General features: G+C 54.9%; 1 protein-coding gene across 1 annotated transcript in view; it reads right to left on the bottom strand.

Moving 5' to 3' along the window:
• Window positions 1–919: 919 nt before the first annotated feature.
• The window catches only part of LOC128849905 (mitochondrial import receptor subunit TOM40 homolog), a 19,954-nt gene continuing 6,362 nt past the window's right edge, over window positions 920–14,511 (bottom strand). The window contains exons 5-9 of the mRNA XM_054052599.1: window positions 12,769–12,874; window positions 11,653–11,775; window positions 6,457–6,533; window positions 6,255–6,357; window positions 920–1,264 (exon numbers count right to left, since the gene is read on the bottom strand). Coding sequence (XP_053908574.1) covers window positions 1,125–1,264; window positions 6,255–6,357; window positions 6,457–6,533; window positions 11,653–11,775; window positions 12,769–12,874 — 549 coding nt within the window. The 3' untranslated portion in view covers window positions 920–1,124. The remainder of the gene's footprint in view (window positions 1,265–6,254; window positions 6,358–6,456; window positions 6,534–11,652; window positions 11,776–12,768; window positions 12,875–14,511) is intronic.

Genomic DNA, 14,511 nt, shown 5'->3' on the forward strand with positions numbered 1-14,511 from the left:
TTGAGGTTCTCCACTTGATGATGGTTGAGGTCCTCCACCCCATAATGACATCAATTGAGGTTCTCCACCCCATAACAATGATGGTTGAGGTCCTCCACCGCATTTCGATGACAGTTGAGGTTCTCCACTTGACGATGGTTGAGGTCCTCCACCCCATAATGACATCAATTGAGATTCTCCACCCCATAACAACGACAGTTGAGGTTCTTCACCCCATAATGACATCCATTGAGGTTCTCCACTGGATGATGGCTATGGTTGAGGTTCTCCACTTGATGATGGTTGAGGTTCTCCAGCCCATAATGACATCAATTGAGGTCCTCCACCGCATAATGATATCAATTGAGGTTCTCCACTGGATGATGGCTATGGTTGAGGTTCTCCACTTGATGACGGTTGAGGTCCTCCACCCCATAATGACAACAATTGAGCTCCTCCACCGCATAATGATATCAATTGAAGTTCTCCACTTGATGATCGCTATGGTTGAGGTTCTCCACTTGATGACGGTTGAGGTTCTTCACCCCATAATGACATCCATTGAGGTTCTCCACTCGATGATGGTTACGGTTGAGGTTCTCCACTTGATGACAGCTGAGGTTCTTCACCCCATAATGACAACAGTTGATGTCCTCCACCCCATAATGACATCCATTGAAGTTCTCCACTTGATGATCGCTATGGTTGAGGTTCTCCACTTGATGACAGTTGAGATCCTTCACCCCATAACAATGACAGTTGAGGTCCTTCACCCCATAACGACATCAATTGAGGTCCTCCACCCCATAACGATGACAGTTGAGGTTCTCCACCCCATAATGACATCAATTGAGGTTCTCCACTTAATGATGATTACGGTTGAGGTTCTCCACTTGACGATGGTTGAGGTCCTCCACTGCATAATGACATCAATTGAGGTTCTCCACCCGATAACGACATCAATTGAGGTCCTTCACCCCATAATGACATCCATTGAGGTTCTCCACTTGGTGATGGCTATGGTTGAGGTTCTCCACTTGATGACGGTTGAGGTCCTCCCCCCCATAACGACGTCGGTTGATGTCCTCCACCCCATAATGAGCCCCTGGTGGTGGTGGTGGGGTCCCCCCCGTGGTGGCCCCCCCTCAGCCGAGGGTGAGGCCGAAGCCGCAGCGGAAGGCGTCCCTGCGGTGGTCGATGGCGGCGCCCAAGGACAGCGTCAGCGGCAGCGGTGGCAGTTTCTTCTCCAGCGCCGCTCCCACCACCGCCGCGCTCGACACCGACCCTGCGGCCCCCAACGCCGTCAGCGAACCCCAAAACCCCAAAGGGGACCCCAAAACCCCCAAAACCCCCGAGGGACCCCCAAAACCCCGCAGGGAACCCCAAAACCCCCGCAGGGACCCCCAAAACCCCACAGGGAACCCCAAAACCCCACAGGGAACCCCAAAACCACACAGGGAACCCCAAAACCCCCTCAGTGCCCCTCTGACCCCGGAGTGCCCCCCAAAACCCCCTGAGTGCCCCCAAAACCCCACAGGGAACCCCAAAACCCCCTGAGTGCCCCTCTGACCCCTGAGTGCCCCCCAAAACCCCACGAGGGAACCCCAAATCCCCTCAGCGCCTCTCTGACCCCGGAGTGCCCCCCAAAACCCCCTGAGTGCCCCCCAAAACCCCCGAGGGACCCCAAAACCACACAGGGACCCCCAAAACCCCCGAGGGACCCCCAAAACCCCCCGAGGGAACCCCAAAACCCCGCAGGGACCCCCAAAACCCCCTCAGTGCCCCCTCTGACCCCTGAGTGCCCCTCTGACCCCCGAGGGACCCCCAAAACCCCACAGGGAACCCCAAAACCCCCTGAGTGCCCCTCTGACCCCTGAGTGCCCCCCAAAACCCCCCGAGGGACCCCAAAACCCCTGCAGGGACCCCCAAAACCCCCCGAGGGACCCCCAAAACCCCCCGAGGGAACCCCAAAACCCCCGAGAGGACCCCAAAACCCCACAGGGGACCCCAAAACCCCACAGGGACCCCCAAAACCCCACAGGGGACCCCAAAACCCCCTCAGTGCCCCTCTGACCCCGGAGTGCCCCCCAAAACCCCCTGAGTGCCCCCAAAACCCCACAGGGAACCCCAAAACCCCCTGAGTGCCCCTCTGACCCCTGAGTGCCCCCCAAAACCCCCCAGGGAACCCCAAAACCCCCTGAGTGCCCCCCAAAACCCCACAGGGAACCCCAAAACCCCCTCAGTGCCCCTCTGACCCCTGAGTGCCCCCCAAAACCCCACGAGGGACCCCAAAACCCCACAGGGACCCCCAAAACCCCCCCAGGGAACCCCAAAACCCCCGAGGGACCCCAAAACCCCACAGGGAACCCCAAAACCCCTGAGTGCCCCTCTGACCCCTGAGTGCCCCCCAAAACCCCCTGAGGGACCCCCAAAACCCCCCCGGGACCCCCAAAACCCCCGCAGGGACCCCCAAAACCCCCCAGGGAACCCCAAAACCCCCGACGGACCCCCAAAACCCCCTCAGTGCCCCTCTGACCCCCGAGGGACCCCCAAAACCCCCGCAGAGACCCCAAAACCCCACAGGGACCCCAAAACCCCCTCAGTGCCCCCTCTGACCCCGGAGTGTCCCCCAAAACCCCCTGAGTGCCCCCCAAAACCCCCGAGGGACCCCAAAACCCCCTCAGGGACCCCCAAAACCCCCTCAGTGCCCCCGAAACCACCGAGGGACCCCCAAAACCCCCCGAGGGACCCCCAAAACCCCGCAGGGAACCCCAAAACCCCCGCAGGGACCCCCCAAACCCCCGCAGGGAACCCCAAAACCCCACAGGGACCCCCAAAACCCCCTCAGTGCCCCCTCTGACCCCCGAGTGCCCCTCTGACCCCCGAGGGACCCCCAAAACCCCCTCAGTGCCCCCAAAACCCCCAAGGGAACCCCAAAACCCCACAGGGACCCCCAAAACCCCCCAGGGAACCCCAAAACCCCCCGAGGGACCCCCAAAACCCCCTCAGTGCCCCTCTGACCCCTGAGTGCCCCCCAAAACCCCCTGAGGGACCCCAAAACCCCTGCAGGGACCCCCAAAACCCCCTCAGTGCCCCTCTGACCCCTGAGTGCCCCTCTGACCCCCGAGGGACCCCCAAAACCCCACGAGGGACCCCAAAACCCCCTGAGTGCCCCTCTGACCCCTGAGTGCCCCCCAAAACCCCACGAGGGACCCCAAAACCCCCGCAGGGACCCCCAAAACCCCCCGACGGACCCCCAAAACCCCCTCAGTGCCCCTCTGACCCCCGAGGGACCCCCAAAACCCCCGCAGAGACCCCAAAACCCCCTCAGTGCCCCCTCTGACCCCGGAGTGTCCCCCAAAACCCCCTGAGTGCCCCCCGAAACCCCCGAGGGACCCCCAAAACCCCCGCAGAGACCCCAAAACCCCCTCAGTGCCCCCTCTGACCCCGGAGTGTCCCCCAAAACCCCCTGAGTGCCCCCCGAAACCCCCGAGGGACCCCCAAAACCCCACAAGGACCCCCAAAACCCCCGAGGGACCCCAAAACCCCCCGAGGGACCCCCAAAACCCCCCAGGGAACCCCAAAACCCCCGAGGGACCCCGAAACCCCCAAGGGACCCCCGAAACCCCACAGGGACCCCCAAAACCCCCTCAGTGCCCCCCAAAACCCCCTCAGTGCCCCTCTGACCCCTGAGTGCCCCCCAAAACCCCCGAGGGACCCCAAAACCCCCGCAGGGACCCCCAAAACCCCCGAGGGACCCCAAAACCCCCGAGGGACCCCAAAACCCCTGAGGGACCCCCAAAATCTCCGAGAGACCCCCAAAACCCCCTCAGTGCCCCCCAAAAACCCCCGAGGGAACCCCGAAACCCCCTCAGTGCCCCCCAAAACCCCCTGAGTGCCCCTCTGACCTCTGAGTGCCCCCCAAAACCCCCTCAGTGCCCCCCAAAACCCCCTGAGTGCCCCACATGGCCCCGGAGTGCCCCCCAAAACCCCCTCAGTGCCCCACATGGCCCCGGAGTGCCCCCCAAAACCCCCTCAGTGCCCCCCAAAACCCCCTGAGTGCCCCCCAAAACCCCCTCAGTGCCCCCCAAAACCCCCTGAGTGCCCCCTCTGACCCCTCAGTGCCCCCCAAAACCCCCTCAGTGCCCCCCAATACCCCCTCAGTGCCCCCCCAGGAGCCATTATTACCCCATTTATTACTCCTTTCCTCATTACCCCCATTTATTACTCCTCAACTATTACTCCCACTCTCTATTACCCCCATTTATTACTCCCCATTTATTACCCCCTCCCTTATTACCCCCATTTATTACTCCCCATTTAATACTCCCCCTCTCATTACCCCCATTTATTACCCCCATTTATTACCCCTCCCTTAGTACTCCCATTTATTACTCCTTCTCTCATTTCCCCATTTATTACCCCCAATTTTTACCCATTCCATTTATTACTCCTTTTCTCATTACCATTTATTACTCCCATTTATTACTTCCTCCCTTTTTCCCCCCTTTAACTTCTCTCTCATTACCCCCATTTATTACTCCTCTCCTCATTACCCCCATTTATTACCCCATTTATTACTCCCACTCTCTATAACCCCCATTTATTACTCCCCATTTATTACTCCCAGTCCCTATTACCCCATTTATTGCTCCCCATTACCCCTCCTCTCATTACCCCAATTATTACCCCCATTTATTACTCCCTATTTATTACTCCTTTTCTCATTACCCCATTTATTACCCCCAATTATTACCTCATTACTCCCACTTATTACTCCCACTCCATTACCCCATTTATTACTCCTTTTGTCATTACCCCCATTTATTACTCCCCATTTATTGCCTTCATTACCCCATTTATTACTCCCACTCTCATTTCCCCCATTTATTACCCCCTCCCTTAATACCTCCATTTATTACTTTTTCTCTCATTACCCCATTTATTACTCCCCAATTATTACTCTCACTCTCATTACCCCCATTTATTTCTCCCCATTTATTACTCCCCCTCTCATTACCCCATTTATTACTCCCCATTTATTGCCTTCATTACCCCCATTTATTACTCCCACTCTCATTTCCCCCATTTATTACCCTCTCCTTTAATACCCCCATTTATTACTCCTTCTCTCATTTCCCCATTTATTACTCCCCATTCATTACCCCCTCCCTCATTACCCCCATTTATTACTCCTCCTCTCATTACCCCATTTATTACCCCCAATCATTACCCCATTACTCCCATTTATTACTCCCACCCTATTACCCCCATTTATTACTCCTTTTCTCATTACTCCCCATTTATTACTCCCCATTTATCACTCCCTATTTATTACTCCCATTTATCACTCCCTCTCATTACCCCATTTATTTCTCCCCATTACTCCCACTCTCTATAACCCCCATTTATTACTCCCATTTATTACTCCCTCTCATAACCCCCATTTATTACTCCCCATTTATTACTCCCCCTCCCATTACCCCCATTTATTACTCCCATTACCCTCATTTGTTACTCTTCATTTATCACTCCCCATTTGTTACTCCCACTCTCATTACCCCATTTATTACTCCCCATTTATTACTCCCTCCCTTATTACCCCCATTTATTACTCCCACTCTTTATTACCCCATTTATTACCCCCATTTATTACTCCCACTCACTATTACCCCCATTTATTACCCCCCATTTATTACTCCTTTTGTCATTACCCCCATTTATTACTCCCCATTTATTACCCCCTCCCTTTATTACCCCTTTTATTACTCCCACTCTCATTACCCCCATTTATTACTCCTTCTCACCATTACCCCCATTTATTGCTCCTTTTCTCATTACTCCCATTTATTACTCCCCCTCTCATTACCCCCATTTATTACTCCCATTCTCATTACCCCCATTTGTTACCCATTTATTACTCCCACTCTCTATTACCCCCATTTATTACTCCTTTTGTCATTACCCCCATTAATTACTCCCTGTTTATTACCCCCTTCCTTTATTACCCCCTTTTATTACTCCCACTCTCTATTACCCCCATTTATTACTCCCCGTTTATTACCCCCTCCCTTTATTACCCCCATTTATTACTCCTTCTCTCTTCACCCCCATTTATTACCCCCATTTATTACCCCATTTATTACTCCCCCACTCATTATTACCCCCAATTATTACTCCCACTCTCATTACCCCCATTTATTACTCCCCTTTACTCCTCCCCCCCCGTTACCCCCATTTCTCCCCCCTCGTTACTCCCCCCCCCCCATCGGTACCCCTGAAGACGAGGTGTCCGCGGGGGAGGTCCAGTTGATACCCGAGTCCAACGCTGCTCTCCTGGAGGCGACTGTTGGCCTCCAGCTCCACCCCCACCTGCAGCTGAGAGGGAGGGGGGGGCAAAAAGAGGACATGAGGACCACTCTCACCCCACCCCACCCCACCCCATCCCCACCACCACCAACCTCGTTACCCCCTCACCTGCTCGTTAGCGCGATGGTAATACGTAGCGTGGACCCCCGCTTGGCCCAAAGTGAGAGTAGCGATCCAGTCCGGGGCTGGAAAAGAGGAGGAAAGGGTCAGGAGATGGTGGAGAACGTCTGGAGGAACATCAGGAGATGATGGAGGACATCGTGAGGGGTGTGGACATCATGAGGAGATGGTGGAAACACCATAAAGACGTCGAAAGGCCATCAAAAGTTCATGGAAGGATCATAGGAGGGTGAGGAACGTCCTGAGGAACATCAGGAGGAACATCAGGAGGTGATGGAGGACATCGAGGGGAGTTGGGACACTATGAGGAGATGATGGAGACGCCATAAAGACGTCGAAAGGTCATGGAAAGATGATGGGGGGATCACAGGAGGGTGAGGAACGTCCTGAGGAACATCAGGAGGAACATTAGGAGGCGATGGAGGACATCGTGAGGGGTGGGGACATCGTGAGGAGATGGTGGAGACACCACAAAGGCATCGAAAGGCCATCAAAAGTTCATGGAAGTATCACAGGAGAGTGAGGAACGTCCTGAGGAACATCAGGAAGAACATCAGAAGGTGATGGAGGACATCGTGGGGGTGGGGACATCGTGAGGAGATGGTGGAGACGCCATAAAGACGTCAAAAGGTCATGGAAAGATGATGGGGGGATCACAGGAGAGTGAGGAACGTCCTGAGGAACATCAGGAGGAACATCAGGAGGTGATGGAGGACATCGTGGGGGGTGTGGACATCGTGAGGAGATGGTGGAGACGCCATAAAGACGTCAAAAGGTCATGGAAAGATGATGGGGGGATCACAGGAGGATGAGGAACGTCCTGAGGAACATCAAGAGGAACATCAGGAGGTGATGGAGGACATCGTGAGGGGTGGAGACATCGTGAGGAGATGGTGGAGACGCCATAAAGACGTCAAAAGGTCATGGAAAGATGATGGGGGGATCACAGGAGGATGAGGAACGTCCTGAGGAACATCAGGAGGAACATCAGGAGGCGATGGAGGACATCTGGGGGGTGGGGACATCATGAGGAGATCGTGGAAACACCATAAGGACATCAAGGTGACGTGAAGACCCCATGGGAACACCAGGAGAACATGGGGCCACCATGAGAACACCATGAAGATGCCAAGAGACCACCAGGAGACCACGGGGACCCCATCAAGACCTCATGGAGACCCCATAACGAAGTCAAGACGACATCAGAACCCCATAAGAACACCATAATGACCTCATAGGAGCATCAAGAGAACATGGGGCCACCACAAGAACACCATGAAGCCAACATGAAACCACCAGGAGACCACGGGGACCCCACCACGACCTCATGGAGACACCATAATGACATCAAAACCCTATAAGGACACCGTGAGGACCTCATAAAACATCATGAGAACATGGGGCCACCACGAGAACACCATGAAGACAACACATGACCACCCCGAGACCACGGGAACCCCATCAGGACCCCATGGAGACCCCATAACGACGTCAAGACGACACCAGAACCCCATAAGGACACCGTGAGGACCTCATGTTTTCCTGGGGCCACCACGAGAACACCATGAAGACAACACGTGACCACCCCGAGACTACAGGGACCCCACCAGAACTTCATGGAGACCCCATAATGACATCAAAACCCCATAGGAACACTATGAAGACCTCACAGGAACATCATGAGAACACGGGGCCACCACGAAAACACCATGAAGACAACACGTGACCACCCCGAGACCACGGGAACCCCATCAGGACCCCATGGAGACCCCATAATGAAGTCAAGATGACATCAGAACCCCATAGGGACACCGTGAGGACCTCATGTTCTCATGGGGCCACCACGAGAACACCATGAAGACTCCATGAAACCACCATGAGACCACGGGGACCCCACCATGACCTCATGGAGACCCCATAACGACATCAAGATGACATCAGAACCCCATAGGAACACCGTGAGGACCTCATGTTCTCAGGGGGCCACCACGAGAACACCATGACGGCACCACGTGACCTCCAGGAGACCACGGGGACCCCATGAAGACCTCATGGAGACCCCATAATGACGTCAAGATGATATCAGAACCCCGTAAGAACACCATAAAGACCTCATAGGAGCATCAGGAGAACATGGGGCCACCACGAGAACACCATGAAGCCAACATGAAACCACCAGGAGACCACGGGGACCCCACCACGACCTCATGGAGACCCCATAATGACATAAAACCCCTATGAGAACACCGTGAGGACCTTATAAAACATCATGAGAAGATGGGGCCACCACGAGAAAACCATGAAAGCACCACACGACCACCCTGACACCACGGGAACCCCATCAGGACCCCATGGAGACCTCATAACGATGTCAAGACGACACCAGAACCCCATAAGGACACCGTGAGGACCTCATGTTCTCCCGGGGCCACCACGAAAACACCATAAAGACAACACGTGACGACCCCGAGACCACAGGGACCCCACCACGACCTCATGGAGACCCCATATTGACATCAAGATGACATCAGAACCCCATAGGAACACCGTGAGGACCTCATGTTCTCATGGGGCCACCACGAGAACACCATGAAGACAACACATGACCTCCAGGAGACCACGGGGACCCCATGAAGACCTCATGGAGACCCCATAATGACATCAAGATGATACCAGAACCCCATAAGAACACCATAAAGACCTCATAGGAGCATCAGGAGAACATGGGGCCACCACGAGAACACCATGAAGCCAACATGAAACCACCAGGAGACCACGGGGACCCCACCACGACCTCATGGAGACCCCATAATGACATAAAACCCCTATGAGAACACCGTGAGGACCTTATAAAACATCATGAGAAGATGGGGCCACCACGAGAAAACCATGAAAGCACCACACGACCACCCTGACACCACGGGAACCCCATCAGGACCCCATGGAGACCTCATAACGATGTCAAGACGACACCAGAACCCCATAAGGACACCGTGAGGACCTCATGTTCTCCCGGGGCCACCACGAAAACACCATAAAGACAACACGTGACGACCCCGAGACCACAGGAACCCCACCACAACTTCATGGAGACCCCATAATGACATCAAAACCCCATAGGAACACTATGAAGACCTCACAGGAACATCATGAGAACATGGGGCCACCACGAGAACACCATGAAGACAACACGTGACCACCCTGAGACCACGGGAACCCCATCAGGACCCCATGGAGACCCCATAACGACGTCAAGACGACATCAGAACCCCATAGGAACACCATGAAGACCTCATGTTCTCATGGGGCCACCACGAGAACACCATGAAGACTCCATGAAACCACCATGAGACCACGGGGACCCCACCATGACCTCATGGAGACCCCATAACGACATCAAGATGACATCAGAACCCCATAGGAACACCGTGAGGACCTCATGTTCTCAGGGGGCCACCACGAGAACACCATGACGGCACCACGTGACCTCCAGGAGACCACGGGGACCCCATGAAGACCTCATGGAGACCCCATAATGACGTCAAGATGATATCAGAACCCCGTAAGAACACCATAAAGACCTCATAGGAGCATCAGGAGAACATGGGGCCACCACGAGAACACCATGAAGCCAACATGAAACCACCAGGAGACCACGGGGACCCCACCACGACCTCATGGAGACCCCATAATGACATAAAACCCCTATGAGAACACCGTGAGGACCTTATAAAACATCATGAGAAGATGGGGCCACCACGAGAAAACCATGAAAGCACCACACGACCACCCTGACACCACGGGAACCCCATCAGGACCCCATGGAGACCTCATAACGATGTCAAGACGACACCAGAACCCCATAAGGACACCGTGAGGACCTCATGTTCTCCCGGGGCCACCACGAAAACACCATAAAGACAACACGTGACGACCCCGAGACCACAGGGACCCCACCACGACCTCATGGAGACCCCATATTGACATCAAGATGACATCAGAACCCCATAGGAACACCGTGAGGACCTCATGTTCTCATGGGGCCACCACGAGAACACCATGAAGACAACACATGACCTCCAGGAGACCACGGGGACCCCATGAAGACCTCATGGAGACCCCATAATGACATCAAGATGATACCAGAACCCCATAAGAACACCATAAAGACCTCATAGGAGCATCAGGAGAACATGGGGCCACCACGAGAACACCATGAAGCCAACATGAAACCACCAGGAGACCACGGGGACCCCACCACGACCTCATGGAGACCCCATAATGACATAAAACCCCTATGAGAACACCGTGAGGACCTTATAAAACATCATGAGAAGATGGGGCCACCACGAGAAAACCATGAAAGCACCACACGACCACCCTGACACCACGGGAACCCCATCAGGACCCCATGGAGACCTCATAACGATGTCAAGACGACACCAGAACCCCATAAGGACACCGTGAGGACCTCATGTTCTCCCGGGGCCACCACGAAAACACCATAAAGACAACACGTGACGACCCCGAGACCACAGGAACCCCACCACAACTTCATGGAGACCCCATAATGACATCAAAACCCCATAGGAACACTATGAAGACCTCACAGGAACATCATGAGAACATGGGGCCACCACGAGAACACCATGAAGACAACACGTGACCACCCTGAGACCACGGGAACCCCATCAGGACCCCATGGAGACCCCATAACGACGTCAAGACGACATCAGAACCCCATAGGAACACCATGAAGACCTCATGTTCTCATGGGGCCACCACGAGAACACCATGAAGACTCCATGAAACCACCATGAGACCACGGGGACCCCACCATGACCTCATGGAGACCCCATAATGACGTCAAGATGACATCAAAACCCCATAGGGACACCATGAGAACCTCATGTTCTCATGGGGCCACCACGAGGACACCATGACGGCACCACGTGACCTCCAGGAGACCACGGGGACCCCATGAAAACCTCATGGAGACCCCATAATGACGTCAAGATGACATCAGAACCCCATAAGAACACCATAATGACCTCATAGGAGCATCAGGAGAACATGGGGCCACCACAAGAACACCATGAAGCCAACATGAAACCACCCTGAGACCATGGGGACCCCACGGGGACCCCCCGGAGACCCCATAACGGCATCCGTTGGCGGCGGTACCTGCGTAGCGGGCGGCCATGGAGAGGACGGCGCCCTCCTCGCCGGGTCGGCGGTGCCACACCAGCTCTCCCCCCAAGGCCAGCGCCGGCGTCACGCTCTGCAGGTAATGGGCCACCACGATCCCTGGACAACCCCGGAGAAGGGAAAAGAAAGGACACCCCTTCATTTTTGGGGGTCCCCCCACTTTTTTCTCCCCCCACCTTTCAGTTCCCCCCTTTTTTCCACCCCCCCCCGCATCCCTTTCTCCGTTCACCCCCAATTTTTTCCCCCTTCTCCTCACGTTTTTGGGGTATCCTCACCGTTTTAAGACCCTTTTTGGGGTCCCCCCTCGCTTTTGGGGTCCCCCCTGGCTTTTGGGGTCCCCCCCCAAACCCTCCCAGGGTCCCCTTTTCCCTTCAAAAGTGCCACTTTGGGGCAAAAAAGCCAAATTTGGGGTCCATTCTCTCCTTTTCAGCCCCAGTTTTGGGGTTCCCCCCTTTTTAAGTCGCAGTTTTGGGGTCCCCCTCCACTTTTGGTCCTATTTTTGGGGTCACCCCCTTTTTATGTCCCTTTTTGGGGGGTCCCCCCCTTTTTTTTGGCTTCAAATGTACTATTTTGGGGCAAAAAAGTCATTTTTTGGCTCCATCCCCCCCTTTTCGCTCCCATTTTTGGGGTCTCCCCAACTTTTGGGGCCTTATTTTTGGGGTCCCCCCCTTTTTATGTCCCTTTTTGGGGTCCCCCCCTCATTTTTGGGGGGTCCCCCCCCTTTTTTTTGGGCTTCCAATGTACCATTTTAGGGCCAAAAAGCCACTTTTTGGGTCCATCCCCCCACTTTTTGCTCCCAGTTTTGGGGTCCCCCTCTTTTTAGCTCCCTTTTTGGGGTCCCCCCTCCACTTTTTGGGGGGTCCCCCCCCATTTTTGGGGTCCCCCCACCTTCTTCCCCCCTTTAAGACTTCGGGGTCCCCCCCTCAACTTTTGGGGTCCCCCTTTTTCCCCCCCCTCCACCCTTTCACCCCCAACTTTTGGGGCCCCTCCTGGGTTTTTGAGGTCCCCTCTTTGGGTTTTTAGGGTCCCCCCGGGGTTTTTGGGGTCCCCCCGGGGGGTTTTTTGGGGTCCCCTCGTTTTTGGGGTGCTCACCTGACCCCACCACGATGTCGGGGTTCCCCAAAGTCAGGGCGGCTGTGAAGTCGCCCCCCCGATATTCGCCGTCCACTTGCCAGTTCACAAACTTCGACTGCTGCGTCTGCCCAAGGGGAACCCCAACATTTTTTGGGGTCCCCCCACCATTTTTGGGGTCCCCTCCGTTTTTGGGGGGGTCAAAAGTGCCATTTGGGGGCAAAACCCCCACTTTTTGGCTCCACATCCCCCCTTTTTAGCCCCATTTTTACGGTCCCACCTGTCATTTTTAGGGTTCCCCTTCACTTTTTGGGGGTCCCCCCCTCAATTTTGGGGTCCCCCCTCACTTTTTGGGGTCCCCCCTTCCTCTTAAGGTCCCCTCCCCCCATTTTTGGGGTTCAAAAGTGCCATTTTAGGGCAAAAAAACCACTTTCTGGGTCCATCCCCCCCTTTTCCACGGTCCCAAACCCTCATTTTTTGGGGTCCCCCTTCACCTTTTGGGGTCCCCCTCTCAATTTTGGGGTCCCCCCCTCAATTTTGGGGTCCCCCCATTCCTTTTAAGGTCCCCTCCCCCCATTTTTGGGGTTCAAAAGTGCCATTTTAGGGCTAAAAAGCCACTTTTTGGGTCCATTCCCCCCTTTTCCACGGTCCCAAACCCTCATTTTCGGGGTCCTCCTTCACCTTTTGGGGTTCCCTCTCACTTTTGGGGTCCCCCCTCACTTTTTGGGGTTCCCCCTTCCTCTTAAAGTCCCCTCCCCTCATTTTTGGGGTTCAAAAGTGCCATTTTAAGGCTAAAAAGCCACTTTTTGGGTCCATCCCCCCCTTTTCCGCGGTCCCAAACCCTCATTTTTTGGGGTCCCCCCTTCACTTTTTGGGGTCCCCCATTCCTTTTGGGTCCCTTTTTGGGGTCCCCCCTCCATTTTGGGGTTCCCCTTCCTCTTAAGGTCCCCTCCCCTCATTTTTGGGGGTTCAAAAGTACCACTTTGGGGCAAAAAAGCCACTTTTTGGGTCCATTCCCCCCTTTTCCACGGTCCCAAACCCTCGGTTTTTGGGGTCCCCCTCACTGGGAGGCGCTGGGGCTGCTACTGGTTTATACTGGTCTATACTGGTTTATACTGGTCTATACTGGGGGGCACTGGGGAACACTTGGGGGGGGATTGGGAGGCACTGGGAGGCACTGGGAGAGGACTGGGAGGCCCTGGAGCTGCTACTGGTCTATACTGGTTTATACTGGCCTATACTGGTTTATACTGGTCTATACTGGGTGGCACTGGGGGGGCATTGGGAAGCACCGGGGGGGGGATTGGGAGGTACTGCGAGGCACTGGGAGGCACTGGGAGGGGACTGGGAGGCCCTGGGGCTGCTACTGGTCTATACTGGTTTATACTGGTCTATACTGGGGGAGGGATTGGGGAACACTTGGGGGGAATTGGGAGGCACTGGGAGGGCACTGGGAGGGGACTGGGAGGCCCTGTGGCTGCTACTGGTTTATACTGGTCTCTACTGGTTTATACTGGTCTGTACTGGTTTCTACTGGTCTATACTGGGGGGAATCGGGGAGCACTGGGGGAGCACTGGGAGGGGACTGGGAGGTCCTGGGGCTGCTACTAGTTTATACTGGTCTATACTGGTTTATACTGGTCTATAGTGGGGGGCACTGGGGGGGATTGGGGAACACTTGGGGGGGGATTGGGAGGCACTGGGAGGGACGGGGAGGCCCTGGGGCTGCTACTGGTTTATACTGGTCTATACTGGTCTATACTG

The sequence above is a fragment of the Cuculus canorus genome, chromosome 35, assembly GCF_017976375.1.
Source record: "Cuculus canorus isolate bCucCan1 chromosome 35, bCucCan1.pri, whole genome shotgun sequence".
NCBI classification, from domain to species: Eukaryota; Metazoa; Chordata; class Aves; order Cuculiformes; family Cuculidae; genus Cuculus; species Cuculus canorus.